Below are 13,125 nucleotides of genomic sequence, written 5' to 3'. Positions count from 1 at the left end.
TCTTTGCTTCCTTTATTTTTAGACACCCTACACGCTGCTCCTGAATTCAGGGTCAGAGAGCCTAGCAGCCCCATACCAGACCTGCAACTGAAGTCTCACGCGGGCTGGAGCATATGCAGTATGAACAGTGGTTTCTGGGACTTGGATATTGAAAGTTGAAGTTTCCACTAAACACGTGAAAACTGCAGTCTTCAAAGGCTTAAACCTGGATACCTCTGGGCAAGGGGCACTTCCCTGCTAAAGGTCAAGTCACTGCCCTAGGAAGAAGTTGAAAAAATTGGGGGAAAAAAATGAAAGCTCTCTAACATTGATTTTGAGAAAAGGTTGAATCGTTTTAGGTTAAGTGACTCTCTGGCCTCTATCCAGGCGAATGCAGCGTTTCAGTCAGGGACTGAAATGTTTTGCCATGCAGTGTTTCAATCCAGGGACTTAAAGCTAAGTAAAATTACAACCAAATGAAAATAGTCTCCTACTAGAAAATGCAGGGCATCCTTATCGCCAAAGGTGCTCTGTCTTCTTCTTTTTACATCTGCTTTTACAATGGGAACTTTGGGTTGCAAAGTTCCATGCACAGGGAGCAGTTACAGTCCCGGATCTCCACAGGTTATATTGCATGCACAGTATTTTCTGAAGTGGGGTACAACAGTTGCACCTATTTATCAATACTAAAGCTATAGACTGTTCAGCAGCGCTTTTCAAACTGCTTTTCCAAAAGCAGTGATCTGAAGCAGAAACTTGTCACAACCAGCACCCTGGGGACTCCCAGGTCTCCCACAGCCCTGGGGTTTCACAGCAAGCACCGCTCACCTGCTGTCACTTCACAGGGGCACAGTGGAGCACAAAATGTAACCTGCTGGGCAATCCTCCACCCTGCCTTGGTGGCTTGCATCACTGGTGATTACAAAGACCTACATAGCACCAGCAACCAGCAGCACCTCACAAAGGTCCCCTTACCTCAGGGCTGAGGTGATGCTGAGGATGGTGTAGGAAAAGAAGCTGAAGCAGGGAGCGCAGCGGCTGCCAAAGGTTTGGGTTAGGTGTCCAGCTGATAAACACCTTCCCTCATCCCTCCCTGGCGCTCTCGCAGCACAACTGCCCATGCACAGCTGCCCAACCCTCTCAAAACAGCGGCATAAGCCAAACACACAGAAAACCCTGAGATTTGCTATAACTCTCCAAAGACCAGCTGTAGCAGATCCTGCTGCAAAACACCACAACCCAATAGGGTGTTCAGCTATACCAGCAGAGACCAGTAACCACAAAACAGGCATTCACAGCAACCAGAAACAACCCACTTCACATCACTGTTGTTAACTCATCCAAGCCATTTTCTGTGGCAAGGCAGAGACACGAACCCAGGCTTCCTAAGTTTTATACTGGCGCCTTTCCTGCAAAACCAGTCATTTGAACACTTTTTGTTTCTTGCCTGGCCTGTTCTACACCCTGTTGCACATATACGTATGTGTGAACTCAGAAGAAACCTTTGTTTAACTGCGATTGACTTTTGCAAGAGCTTTAAGAATGCAATGATTTTGGCACTGGTTACTTTGCAGGTAAGGATTAACAAACCCATGAGTTAACCACCAGTGGATGCTCTTTGTTTAAAACAGGATGCATTTCAAAATGAGTGCAGCTTTCAGATTTTTTGCAGAAAGATTCTACTTTGATTTGGAAATAGGGAAGCACAGCAAGGGTTGCAAAATGAAACAGATAAGATTAGACAAAGAGGAAATGTGAGAGAAAGGGTTTGGATCTTTGGAAGGAGTAATAAAATGCTGCTCATTTCAACATTGTTCATGTTACAGTACTTGTTTTAGAAGACACAGAGGTAGTGCCCCCTTGTCAGAGGAAAGGCAGAAGCTAAGCCCTTCCTGCATTTTGGCATTGCGGCTGGAACCCAGATTTGAATAATGTAGAAACGCAATGAAAATGAAAACCTGTTTCCTTCACTCTGCATATCATTCTGAGCTCCAGATGTTGGAGGGAGGGAGTTCACCTCTTCTGCCATTGGTACCATTAATTCTGCATTCAGCTATGTTGCACTCTGAACTGCCTTGTGTATGCCCTGGTGCTCCACAGACCCTTTGCTCAGCAGCCCATCACTTCGCATCTTTGCAAATATGCATCCTGCTCCAGGATCCTCAGCTGCAGACCCAAACTCACTGATGGACACAGGCAGAGCAACTGGAGAGCTTGGAAGCCCCAGAAACTGACACCTGTACTGGAAGATGAAGGCAGACATCGTAGGATGGGGAAGCAGTGAGCAGGCACTGCGTGCTGCTTGCCCTATTGCAACGTGTGGATGGAGTCCAGCCACCAAGGAGCTTTCATCCTGTGGTTTTGGCCAAGTATTTTTTGAACCCAGAACTCAGAAAAAAACTAGCCCAACAATTACTATCTTCTAACCCTCTTTGCACTGGCCTTAGCTCTGGAAAGGGTTTTTCCAACCCGTTTCGGGTATTCTTAGGATATGGATATATGCATGGGTGCAGATAGTCTTTTATCTGCCTTATGGGAGCATACTTACAGCTCACAAACCGCAGCAGGATCCTCTCTGATTACTCTGGAGTATGAGAAAAGAACATACAGTTGCCTACACATTAAAAACATGAGTATGTGTCCAAGGATACTATAAACTCACACCCACCTCAAAACTCCCCGTGCAGTCTGTACCTTGGGTACCCAAAGTATTCACAAAAAGCTGTGGTCTTTAACTGATTTTCACTATTACCAGTATGAAACCTTCTTGCAAATCTAACCTTGCAGGCTTACAGATACATGGCATTTTTCATAAAACTAAGTTTATTCACTGCCCACAGGTAAGCAGATTGCAGTATCAGCAGTTTTGCTTTACGTTTCCTTGGAGACCCCATATTTTTACATAACATTTATTTAGAAAGAACTCTTGTGTCTGTTGGAAAATATAAAGAGGGAGAGATTCAAGATACGTATATCTTGCATACACCTCTGTATTCTTTAACAGCCCATCTCCTGCGGCACTCCTCAAGAGTGCATTCTTACAGTTTCACAAGGGAGAGAAAATAAGATGTGTTTCCTATCTATTGGTGGGGAAGCTATGGCACAGTGCACAGTGAAGGAAAATGATCCCATCTAGATCATCCCTCCAAACCAGAGACAAAGATGGTAATTAAACGCTGACAGATGATTAACAGTGCTTTGGGAATTAAAAATCCAGCATTGAGACCGATTTGTGTTGATACATGTTGTGTATATACAGAGAAGCTTACAGCTGTTTAGAAGCAATAAGGTATTGCCCAAACAGCTGCAAATAAACTTAACCAAAGTCTTGTTTTCTCCCCTTTAGAAGTACAGACCTCTTCTACTCACTTCACTCAGGTCAGTGATGACTGACATCAGTGTAGAAGAAAGGCTACTAGTTGGACAAGGAGTGCAATAACGTATCAAAATATAAAATAAAAATATAAATATTTATTTATTTTAAAAAAATACACAAATATAAATAATATACTTCCCCTTGTTTTTTTTTTTAAGCTCCGTGATCTACAGATGAAAATGCCAGGATCTGTCTCAAATTTCAACCTCCTCATGAAAGCCACAAGCTGGGGCTGGTCAAACAGGCTCATCCCTCTGCTGAATTGCTTTACTGATGAGATGGACACCACAACAGTGCCAAGAGCCTGCTCACAGCAACTCCACAGCCCAGGGGTTAGCAAGATTGCAGGTAACACACCTCTCAAACCCCTGCTGTGGTTTGATGGTGCCTCTCTTCCAGCTGGTGTACCACCACAAACCCACATTTGGGAGATAACAGGAATCAAAAAGCCACAGTTAAAACTTCAGATAATGCTGTAGACAGACAGAAGAAAAGCCCTGGAAGTGCTCTGTGAATGAAACAGCCTCTTGCCCTTGGCTTTTCTCATTCTCATGAGAAAGCCAACAACTAAGGCCACCAGTGCCTCCAGTTTAGCAATACTTAACTGCACCTACTCAGAGCTTCTGGCAGTTCATTCCACATGCCTCAGAGCTGTAGCTTTTATATAGTGCCCCATATATCAACCAGGCAGTAAGCTGATAACTTTACTGAGGCAGGTGGCCATGAGAATGGCCAGGAATTTGCACAGGAATTTTAACAGGTATTTTCTTACTTAGACTCTTAAGGGCAGCAGACAGTAAAAAACTAAAATTGTTTCTCAGTCTGTCTTGCTGCTTACCAGGAATGTAAGCTTGCAGACAAATACCTGCAGAAAACAAGCATTTTCAAGAGAAATAAAAATTGACCATGGGAAGACATGGTCTCTGATCTTGGCACCTTAAATAAGGACCTGCAAAGACCTGTGGTAAAACGCAGGTTAGAGAAATGACCACCTAATACCAGGAAGGCTCTAGGGGGTTATACACTGGCATGTTACAAGGCAGAAAAGAGCAGAGCAGCCAGAAATGTGTTCAGGACCCACTGCCGATCTCAGACCATGTTCCCACTGATTACACACACACCACTGGGAGGCAGAGCACCCTCCCCAGTGATACCCCCTGTGGTGCTTGGAAAGATTTATTGTGCGCACATATAGTCTGACCTGTGACTCACACAGGTAAGATGAGACCTGGGGCTTCAGCATGTAGAAGCCTTTTCATTTATTATTACTCAGTACAATCAGCTTCTATGAAAATCACGTTTTTTTGCTCCCTTGCAGGACAACCATGTCCTGTTTGGACCGTGCCCAGGTTGAAGCTTGCTCCTGGGTTCTGGGGTTGTGGAGCATCTCTGGGTACACCTGGGTGAGCCCTGGGTGTTCAGGGTGAGCAGACAACCTCAGCAACAGCATCTCCTCACCCTGTTTATTTTGTAAACACTGAATAAGACACCACATATGGCAGCAACAAAAGGCATGCTCAGTTCTCCTTAGTCCAACCTAAGCCACCTCCATCTTCCCATCCACTGATGTGGGAACTCAGAAAGTCGTTAAGTTGGGTCTTTCCTTGCCTGCTTCAGAAGGCCAAGAACCCAAGGACAGAATCAGTTTTCAAGAGCCACAGACTGTACTGCAATCTCAAAATTTTGAATACATGCACCCATTAAATCTACCTCTACTTGCAGCTTTACCTGTGACTACGCTCCTGTGAGCTTCAGGAACCTTATTAGTGCTATATTTAATACTAGTGACAGTGAAATGCTCCCTGTGAGGACTAGCACTCACATTAGGATGTGGGTACCAGTGCATGAACTCTGGTGAAATTGCAGCATCCACAGCCAACAGAAATTTCACTGCCAGAAGCATGCACATGACGTGGACATGGCCTAAAGTCATGTTAATAATGTATTTTATTACAGTGAGCTGAACGTATTCTTTTGTTGTAAAAGCATCTAGAGGACATGTCCCTGCGTGCACATTCGTGCTTGACTCTACCTTCCCTCATTGCCTGTCATGCCTTTTTTAACCCGAACTCTGACTCTTCCTCCCTCCCCAAACATGAGAGCTCCTACAGTCGCACCCTGCACGCTGCCCGGTCTTCATGCCCTGTTTCTCACTCCAGCACATGCTGCACCTTTAAAGACATCAGCTAGCCACAGTCTCTTCATACTTCCCTCCATCCAGGTCCTGAAACCTTGTGTTTCAGCAGCAAGGCTTTCAAGCCTTAATGGAACATCTCTGTTTCAGATGTTCCCTGAGATCAGACTGTACTCAGTGAGCTGATCTTTTCCCCTCTTTCTCCCTCTTCCTCCTCCTCTTTACAAGGATCTCTTATTTCTCATTTACTCCCTTCCCAGCCCTACAGACACCTCACCTCCATGGAAGTCCATCACCCTCCTGCTCTGGTTTTTATTCTCCAATTTTCTCTTCTCACTGTTGCTGATTTCTGCTGATGACCCATATCACTCCCTTGTCATGCTGTGTCCATCTCACCTATTCCCTTCCTCTGCTGTCATGATCCTTTACTTTTACTCATTAAAAAAGACCATTTATGTGGCATGCACTGCTCAGACTCCAGGCTCTTTACAGCTGAATTTTCCCTGCACTAACTTTCAAGTGGTCCCATTCAGCACTGTCCATTAGCCTCCCCCATTTTGTCCCACCATTCAGCCTTTTTTCTATTTCCACTCCATCAACCCTGATGACTTCTCTTTTGCTTTTAACTCTGGTCTTTCTACAAAGTTAAATTGCAAATTCTCCCTCTACTTCAATTTCCTTCAATTTGCTTTCCCATAATACCCAGCCAGCCAATGCCCCTCACCCACTTTTTCTACTAACTTCTGAAAGACTCTCTGCTGAGACCCTAGCCATCCCTTCCAGCTCAATGTGGGTAAAGCAGGGTCCCTAATATCCCCACTCTCAAAAGATACCCCAAATCTTTTTTCTCTCCTTTCTACAGTGTCAATAACCATTCTTCTTGCAGGCAGGGCACAGGTCTTATTTGAGCAGCCTTGGTTTTAAGGTACAGCTAAGTTGATGCTTTTTGCTTACACATTGAAGACATTGCCTATTCTATCTGCCCTCATAGCTAAAACAGTTCTCTGGGGTCTCGCCCTTACGTTAGCTCCGCAATTGAGATAAACTTTTCTCTGCTTTCATAATTGCAGTCTTGATCTGATGTTTCATCTTCCAAATACTATTACAGGGGCAATTCTCATAGCCTGATGCTTTGAGTGTGCCACTCATTTTTGTTCTTCTGTTCACCACCGCTCCATTCTCTAACAAATAAAATGAAAGGTGTCCTTATACACAGCACTTGTGCAGGCAGGATGAGTTCAATGGCAAATGGGTGCCTTTTGCAGCTTTTGAACACCCACTTCATCAAGTATCTTCCTGTTTGCCCTTGTAATTCCTCCCTGGGATTATTTCCCTGGTCACAACTGCAGAGAAGCTTTGCTCGTCTCTCCTAAATTCCTTTTAAAATCTCTCCCTTGCTGCTGAAATGGCCAGGCTGCCAGCGTGTTGTGCTTGCTCTCTACCCAGCTGACCATTTGCTTATCCTCCACCCTGTGTCTGACCCATCTCTTGCTTCTTGCCAGGTATTTCATGCATAAACTCCACATGGTGCTGACAGTCCTTTTACTCCACCTCTGGAGCAAGTACATGCACAGCAGCAACACCCAGGTCAGGGATCCCAGGTCTATGACAGTGCAGTATTAATGATCTCTTTAATGATACCAAGAACTCAACTTGCTGAGGTTGAACCTACACCCTGTTGTAGTGGATCTTACCAAGTTTCTCTGATGAAAGACAGAAATACAAATTTCAGTTTATTTCAAGGGTAGAACTCAAGCACACCCATTGAGTACTCAAAAGGCCAAAATATGAATGCAAACCCTGAGCTACATCACTTGGGGTGGTGCTTTTCAAGAGTAAATCTCCCAGTGGCCCCAACACTGGCAAATAGGACAGACAGCATTCCAGGTGTCAGTGACTGGTTAAGCCATGAGCCCTTTGGACACAGATGAAAGTTACCACTGTCTTGATTCTTTGTCAAGGATTCTAATGCATTTGTAGTTTCTTTCCCTCTTGTGCCAAATAAGCCCATCTGTGCTTAGTCTCAGCTTTATGACCTAGTTAGGTAAAAGATAACATCCAGACTCTAAGTATGCTTTTTAAAACACACTCTTAAAATATCAAAACCCTCTCTCTTCTTTTTGAATGGAATCTTGCTTGTGATCATAGCAAATGAAAGACTGGAAAGGACAAAAATGCCCTCAAATATCAGGTAGTCAGCTTTGCAGTTGCTAAGAAATTGTTTTGCTCTGTTGAGTTTACTGTGTCACCAAAACCCTACCACCCATAGCTATACAAAGCCTGCATTGTCTCATCAAGGCTACTGAGATGCTCCTGATCTTGGCAAGAGCTGGGTGTACCAGAAGCATTTTATTGAAAACCAAAAAATTTACAATAGCAGAAATATTATTTTAAGCCTCTTACTGGAAAGACAAAGGTCAGAGTCCTTCCTTCTGCTAAAGCAGCACCCAAAAATATCCTGCTCACAGGATCCATTTTATGACCTTGAAAATTGCACCTAAAAATCCCCATATAAAACAAATTTCAAAGTGACTCAGCTACTGCTTGAATATAAGGAAGGATTTGCGGGGTTAAGTTGTTGGTAATTTGGAGATCTCAAGTTCCTGACAGAAGAGGCAACTATATACACCCATACACAGACATAGAGGTAATTCCTCGTAGTTAGTCTGTCAGATCTGCTTCCTTGCTACAAAGCAAACTCGATCTTTACGATCATCCAAGTCACTAATTTCTTGTATTCAACAGGAACAGAATCTGGCAACATTTCTTCACAAAGAGCACATATTTTCCCCGATTAACTTCCTCAAAAAATCAGAGCAATGTTGTTCTGGGAAACCATGCATGGACGATTGGGGCCAGTGGTTTGAATGAAAAAGCCAAGATTATATTATTGCTTCACCTGTAAGTGTAGTATAACATCTGCTGGAGTTTGCTGCTCTAACAGTGCTGTGAGCTCATATGGTAAACCAACAGGTGCTTTCATGCCCACTCCAGAGTAACCCCTGGATCATCTTCTCTAGCTGTAGGATATTAATAAATTTTGAATATGTCACTGCTAACTCCATGAATAGGATTTTAATATACACTTAAAACCATAAAAATCAATTTCTGGTTGACAGAGGCAGTAATAGGTCTGTAATGGTTGAAGTAAGAATTGCCACCTATGTTTCTGGGATTACATATTTTTAATCAGCTACCAAAAAATCATCATTTCCAGCTTGTTACCCAAGTGGCCTTAATTTTCACAGGGGAAAACAGCTGACAGTGGAAAAGATGTACCCTAATAAGCAAAAGCAAACCTCCCTACCTTCTGTCAGGTGCTCTCACAGCTGTTGCAGAAGATAGTGTAGCATTTCACAGTGGTAGCATGTGAGGAAGCCAAGGCCCTGAAAGTTGGGCAGCCCCAGAAGAAGAGCCCTGATGATAGCAGCCTGTGGCTGCGCAAGATCAAGGTTTCAGACCAAACAGCCACTGAAGCAGTATTGCCTGAAGGCTCTGCCATCTCCGCTGCTTACATTAAATACTTCTAGTCCAAGTTTTCAATGTTTTTCTAATCTCATGTATCGAAGGCAGCACATTACCTTCGAAAATTTCAAAGATTTCACACCACAGGCTGCCACAGGAACACAGAAATAACCAGCAACTGTATTTATATGCCAGCCAGCTCTAACTATTTCCCTAACAACACCTAGGGCCAGAAGTCTGCGTCTCAAAGAGGTGGTACCCGAAAGCAGGGGAGGGAGCTGGGGTTTCCATGGGCAGGGAGGTGAGGTGGGAGCACCTGCCCTTAGCTCCGGGTGCGATGCACAGCTTTAAAACAAGCCCGGAGAGCAACCTCCCCAGGACAGAATAACGCAGGAAAGTGGGGGGGAGAGAGAACGAATGCGCAAGAGAAGTGTTTGCCTCTTCATTCATCTCACAGACAGCAGTCTGTTACCCTTTAGCACCCATGCTAGAAGCCTGTCGGACACCAAACGGCGGCGTACTCCCGGCGCTATCTCCGCTCCCTCCCCGAGGGCACATGTTGCCTTCCAGCTCTCCAGCTGTATACCAGGCTCTGCTTAACACGGCGGGCGACCTCTCACCGCCGCGGCCTGGCACCTGCGGCGGGCTGGGCGTGCGGCCCGCCGGCAATTCCCCTGGCACCCGGCCTGCGCCCGGCCGCGCGGTGCCTCCTCTCTTGCGAAAGGCTGCTGGTTCTCTCCCGCGGCATGTGAGCTCGGCCCGGCTGGTAACGAGTAATTGCGGGCTTGCCCGAGTTACCGTTTGCGAGGTCTAGGAGGCACACAAATGCACCAATGGTCCGTCTGTGTTAGCCTCAGGCAGCTGGCTTCATCCCGGCAGTACGGTTTTGCCCTCTGCCAGGTCAGCCCCGTTTTGCTGATAACATTCAGGAGGGGTTTTGCTATCTGTTAGGTCCCAGCCAATCTTTAATTGTCATAATACTTTGGCTTTAGCTCAAAGTTTTGTTTTAAATTCCTAAGAAGAAATGAGCTGTGTACCTTTCCCTCTAAAAACAAAAATCCAAACCAACATCTATTTCTTTTAAGATGAATAAGGAGTCCCTGGAATTTCTCATCTAATCACATATCTCAGAGTGAAGAAGACGCTTGACCTTCTGATTGATACATGTATTCTAAACGGCCATCAGAAATTCTTCCCAGATAAGATCCCATTCATATGCTAATACCTATAACAGACTGGCAGACAGCAGCCTATCTCGGAGCCGTGTTGTCACCTCCCTGTCACTTGTGCCACTGCTCCTCCTTCTGCACAAACTACAGCATTTTAAATGTTGAAAAAGAAGAAACAGCCATACAAACAAACCAGTCCTTCCAAAATTTACTCCAAAGACATTAGGCACGTCGCACTGTGGTTTTTCTTTCACATGGAGAAACACACATCTTTTAATTTAAAATTCTCAGTTCACGTCTCACTTTTTAATACCCGTTTCTGTCTCTCATCTGTCATCTTTCCTCAGAATCACCAGAAATCTGTCACTTGGAAAGAGGCACCAAAACTTCACTGAAGATCTCTGCAGTCATCTCCGCTTGCCTTTTCCCCCTGGAAATACTTTTAAACGCGTTTTGTGAGGGCACATGTGTCCTCTTACATTGTCAGCTCAGTCACAGGAGAGTGAAGCCTCAGGTAAAGACAGAGGAAGAGTAGAGCAAACTGAAATGCGGCAGCACCTACCTGGAGCCCACCTCAGCGCCCAGCACCATTCGCAGCAGCGGCAACGTTTCGGGGCAGCAACCTAATGCATTTTCCTTTCTACCGCTCTGCTGAAGGAGAGTTGAGCAACTCCTCACACTGCTGCTTGGAGCAACAGCTCTCCCGAGCCTTAACCCCCTCTCTTGGCTGTTTGCTTTTTTTCCTACTCCACCCCCACCCCCCCCACCCCGAGTTTTTGACCACTGAAACCTGCAATTAGCACCAGCTAAACTAAAGCCCCTGCCCTAAGTCGACATTCCAGGGCGCTGAGCTCCTCGCCGGCACCACCGCGCTGCTCTTCTTCCACTCTTAGACCCGACTTTCTGTCTGCAAACTCGATAAGGCTGCAGGAGCTCAGGAACACGCTCAGAAACTCGGACAGGGGGGAAAATCGGTCTGTAATCCCCAGCCTGGGTGGGGTTTTTTTAAGCCCCCTCCCCTTCCTCCTCCCTTTCTCTCCTCACTCACAGTAGCAAGGTTGTCTCTTGTCTACTCCCCGCCTTAAACTCACCAAACCAGATTTTTACTCCCAACACCTTCCCGTAAATCTGAACTGAAATTTTACCCTGCTCGCTGAGTCTCGGCTGGCTGCGGGCCAGTGCAGCATTCTTGTTGTTTTAAGAGGGCAGATAAAAAAAAAAGGACGAAAGGAAGAAAAGAGAGGAGGAAACCTGGAGAGATGCAGAGGCTGGGAGGAAACAAACTTTTAGAACAGCTTTACTAAAAATGCTATGGGAGGGAATGATTCCCTTTTATCTTTAAAAGGCTAAACCTTTAACCATCCTTAGCTTTTGATGAGTTTTTTTTGGCAGTGTCAGTCATCAGCCGTCTGTATCCTCCAGGTAGATGGAGATTTGAAAAGGAAATAAACGGCTAGTACTCACCTGAAGGACAGCATCGCCGGCATCAGCATAGCAGGGAGAGAAGCCTACACCTTTGCCTGATCCGGTCACCCCAAAGCAGCGGTACCGCTGGTTAAAAAAGTGCCACATTTTACTCTTTTCTGACCTAAAGTTACACGTGGTTTCTAAAAAAGGAACAAAAGAGAAACCAGTTTCTTACAAAAGAAACAAACAAACAAACAAACAAAAAAAACCCAAAAACAAAAACCCCAAACCGAAAACAAAACAAACCCCCAAAAATAAAGAGCAGCCAAGCCTTGTTTTAACCTCCAGGTGATCCCTCTGACCGTTGTCTGGAACTCTTAAAGAAACAACGAAGCAAGACTGTAAACTTTCTCACCCCCCTTTTACATTACCTGTCTGTGCCTGGCTATGGGCTTTGATGTATTGAAACAAAGCACAAGACCTGTTTATAGTAAATGAAGCCAACCAACAGAGAGATGTAATTCAGACTTGTGACTAAACAAACTGGAACAGGAAGCACACACCAGCAGATATTTTTTTTTGCTGTAAGTAGTAATTCCTGCTCGCATTGTCATGCAACAGGAAAAAAAAAAAAAAGTAAAAAAACCCAAAACAACCAGGTTTCAGCTTCTCCCTTCAGTCACTTTTGCTCAAATGCAGTTCTTTCTTTTCTGGGAAGTTTAATACAGTCAATGTTTCATCACGCATATGCAAATACTTAACAGCATAACATTTACCACCAGTAGTGATCTAAAGATCAGTATTTGTTTCCCTGTACAGGACGTTCCTGCAACTGATTCGTTCCTCCCCTTAACAGCTGTAATTGATGACTAGATGGAGGATCTTCATCTAGGATAGCAGAACAAAGCAAGCCCCCAGCAAACAGTAGATTAGCAGTCCTGCAAGTTAAATCTTACAAGAACAAATAATATTGGAAGTTAAAGCTACTGACAGAAATTAATTCTTCATAATTCTTCCTAATTTCAAAAATAATTATACTTAATTAATGTTTACAAATTCTTAAATAAGAGTTCTTAATTCTTCTTAATTTTTAGAACAAATATTTGGAGTTGACTACACACTACACCACTTTGCTACTGTCCTATTACCTATGCTTTTTGAAGGCAGTTTGTCCTCTAAATGTGTATTTCTCCAATTGTATTCATCCCACAGGTTTTACCTAAGCAAATCCACTTTGACTCCTTAAAAGAGTTCTACTTCAGGCAGTAACCAATGAATCAGACTACTTTTGAGACAACAGGTAAAACCACACAGCCAGATGCTGCAAAGTTCAAGTTAGCAATGTTTTCAAACCGTTGTAATCCAAAATTTTATAAAATGATGTGATTTCAGTTTTAGCAAATGCATCAAACACAATAAATGAACAAATAAATAAAAATCCTTCAGAACTTCCCAGCATTAATGACCAAATAATCATGGAGAAAATTGTCATCAAATACTTGAATTAAAATGAGAATTCAGCATTAGCTGCAAACATTCCATGCAGTTAAACTCTTTAAAGAAAAATAGCTCAGAAAAGCAACTAATGAAGGTCT

General features: G+C 44.2%; 1 protein-coding gene across 2 annotated transcripts in view; it reads right to left on the bottom strand.

Moving 5' to 3' along the window:
• The window catches only part of RBM47 (RNA binding motif protein 47), an 80,425-nt gene extending 69,586 nt beyond the window's left edge, over positions 1-10,839 (bottom strand). For both annotated transcript variants that reach the window (XM_057407549.1, XM_057407550.1), the window contains exon 1: positions 10,686-10,839. In XM_057407549.1, the coding sequence (XP_057263532.1) occupies positions 10,686-10,714 (29 nt within the window). In that variant the 5' untranslated portion in view covers positions 10,715-10,839. The remainder of the gene's footprint in view (positions 1-10,685) is intronic.
• Positions 10,840-13,125: the final 2,286 nt, after the last annotated feature.

The sequence above is a fragment of the Pezoporus wallicus genome, unplaced genomic scaffold, assembly GCF_028554395.1.
Source record: "Pezoporus wallicus isolate ANWC-B61680 ecotype Strahan unplaced genomic scaffold, APGP_CSIRO_Pwel_v1 contig_2492, whole genome shotgun sequence".
Taxonomy (NCBI): domain Eukaryota; kingdom Metazoa; phylum Chordata; class Aves; order Psittaciformes; family Psittacidae; genus Pezoporus; species Pezoporus wallicus.
Note: the sequence above shows the minus strand (reverse complement) of the source record. Positions and strands in the feature narration are given on the sequence as shown.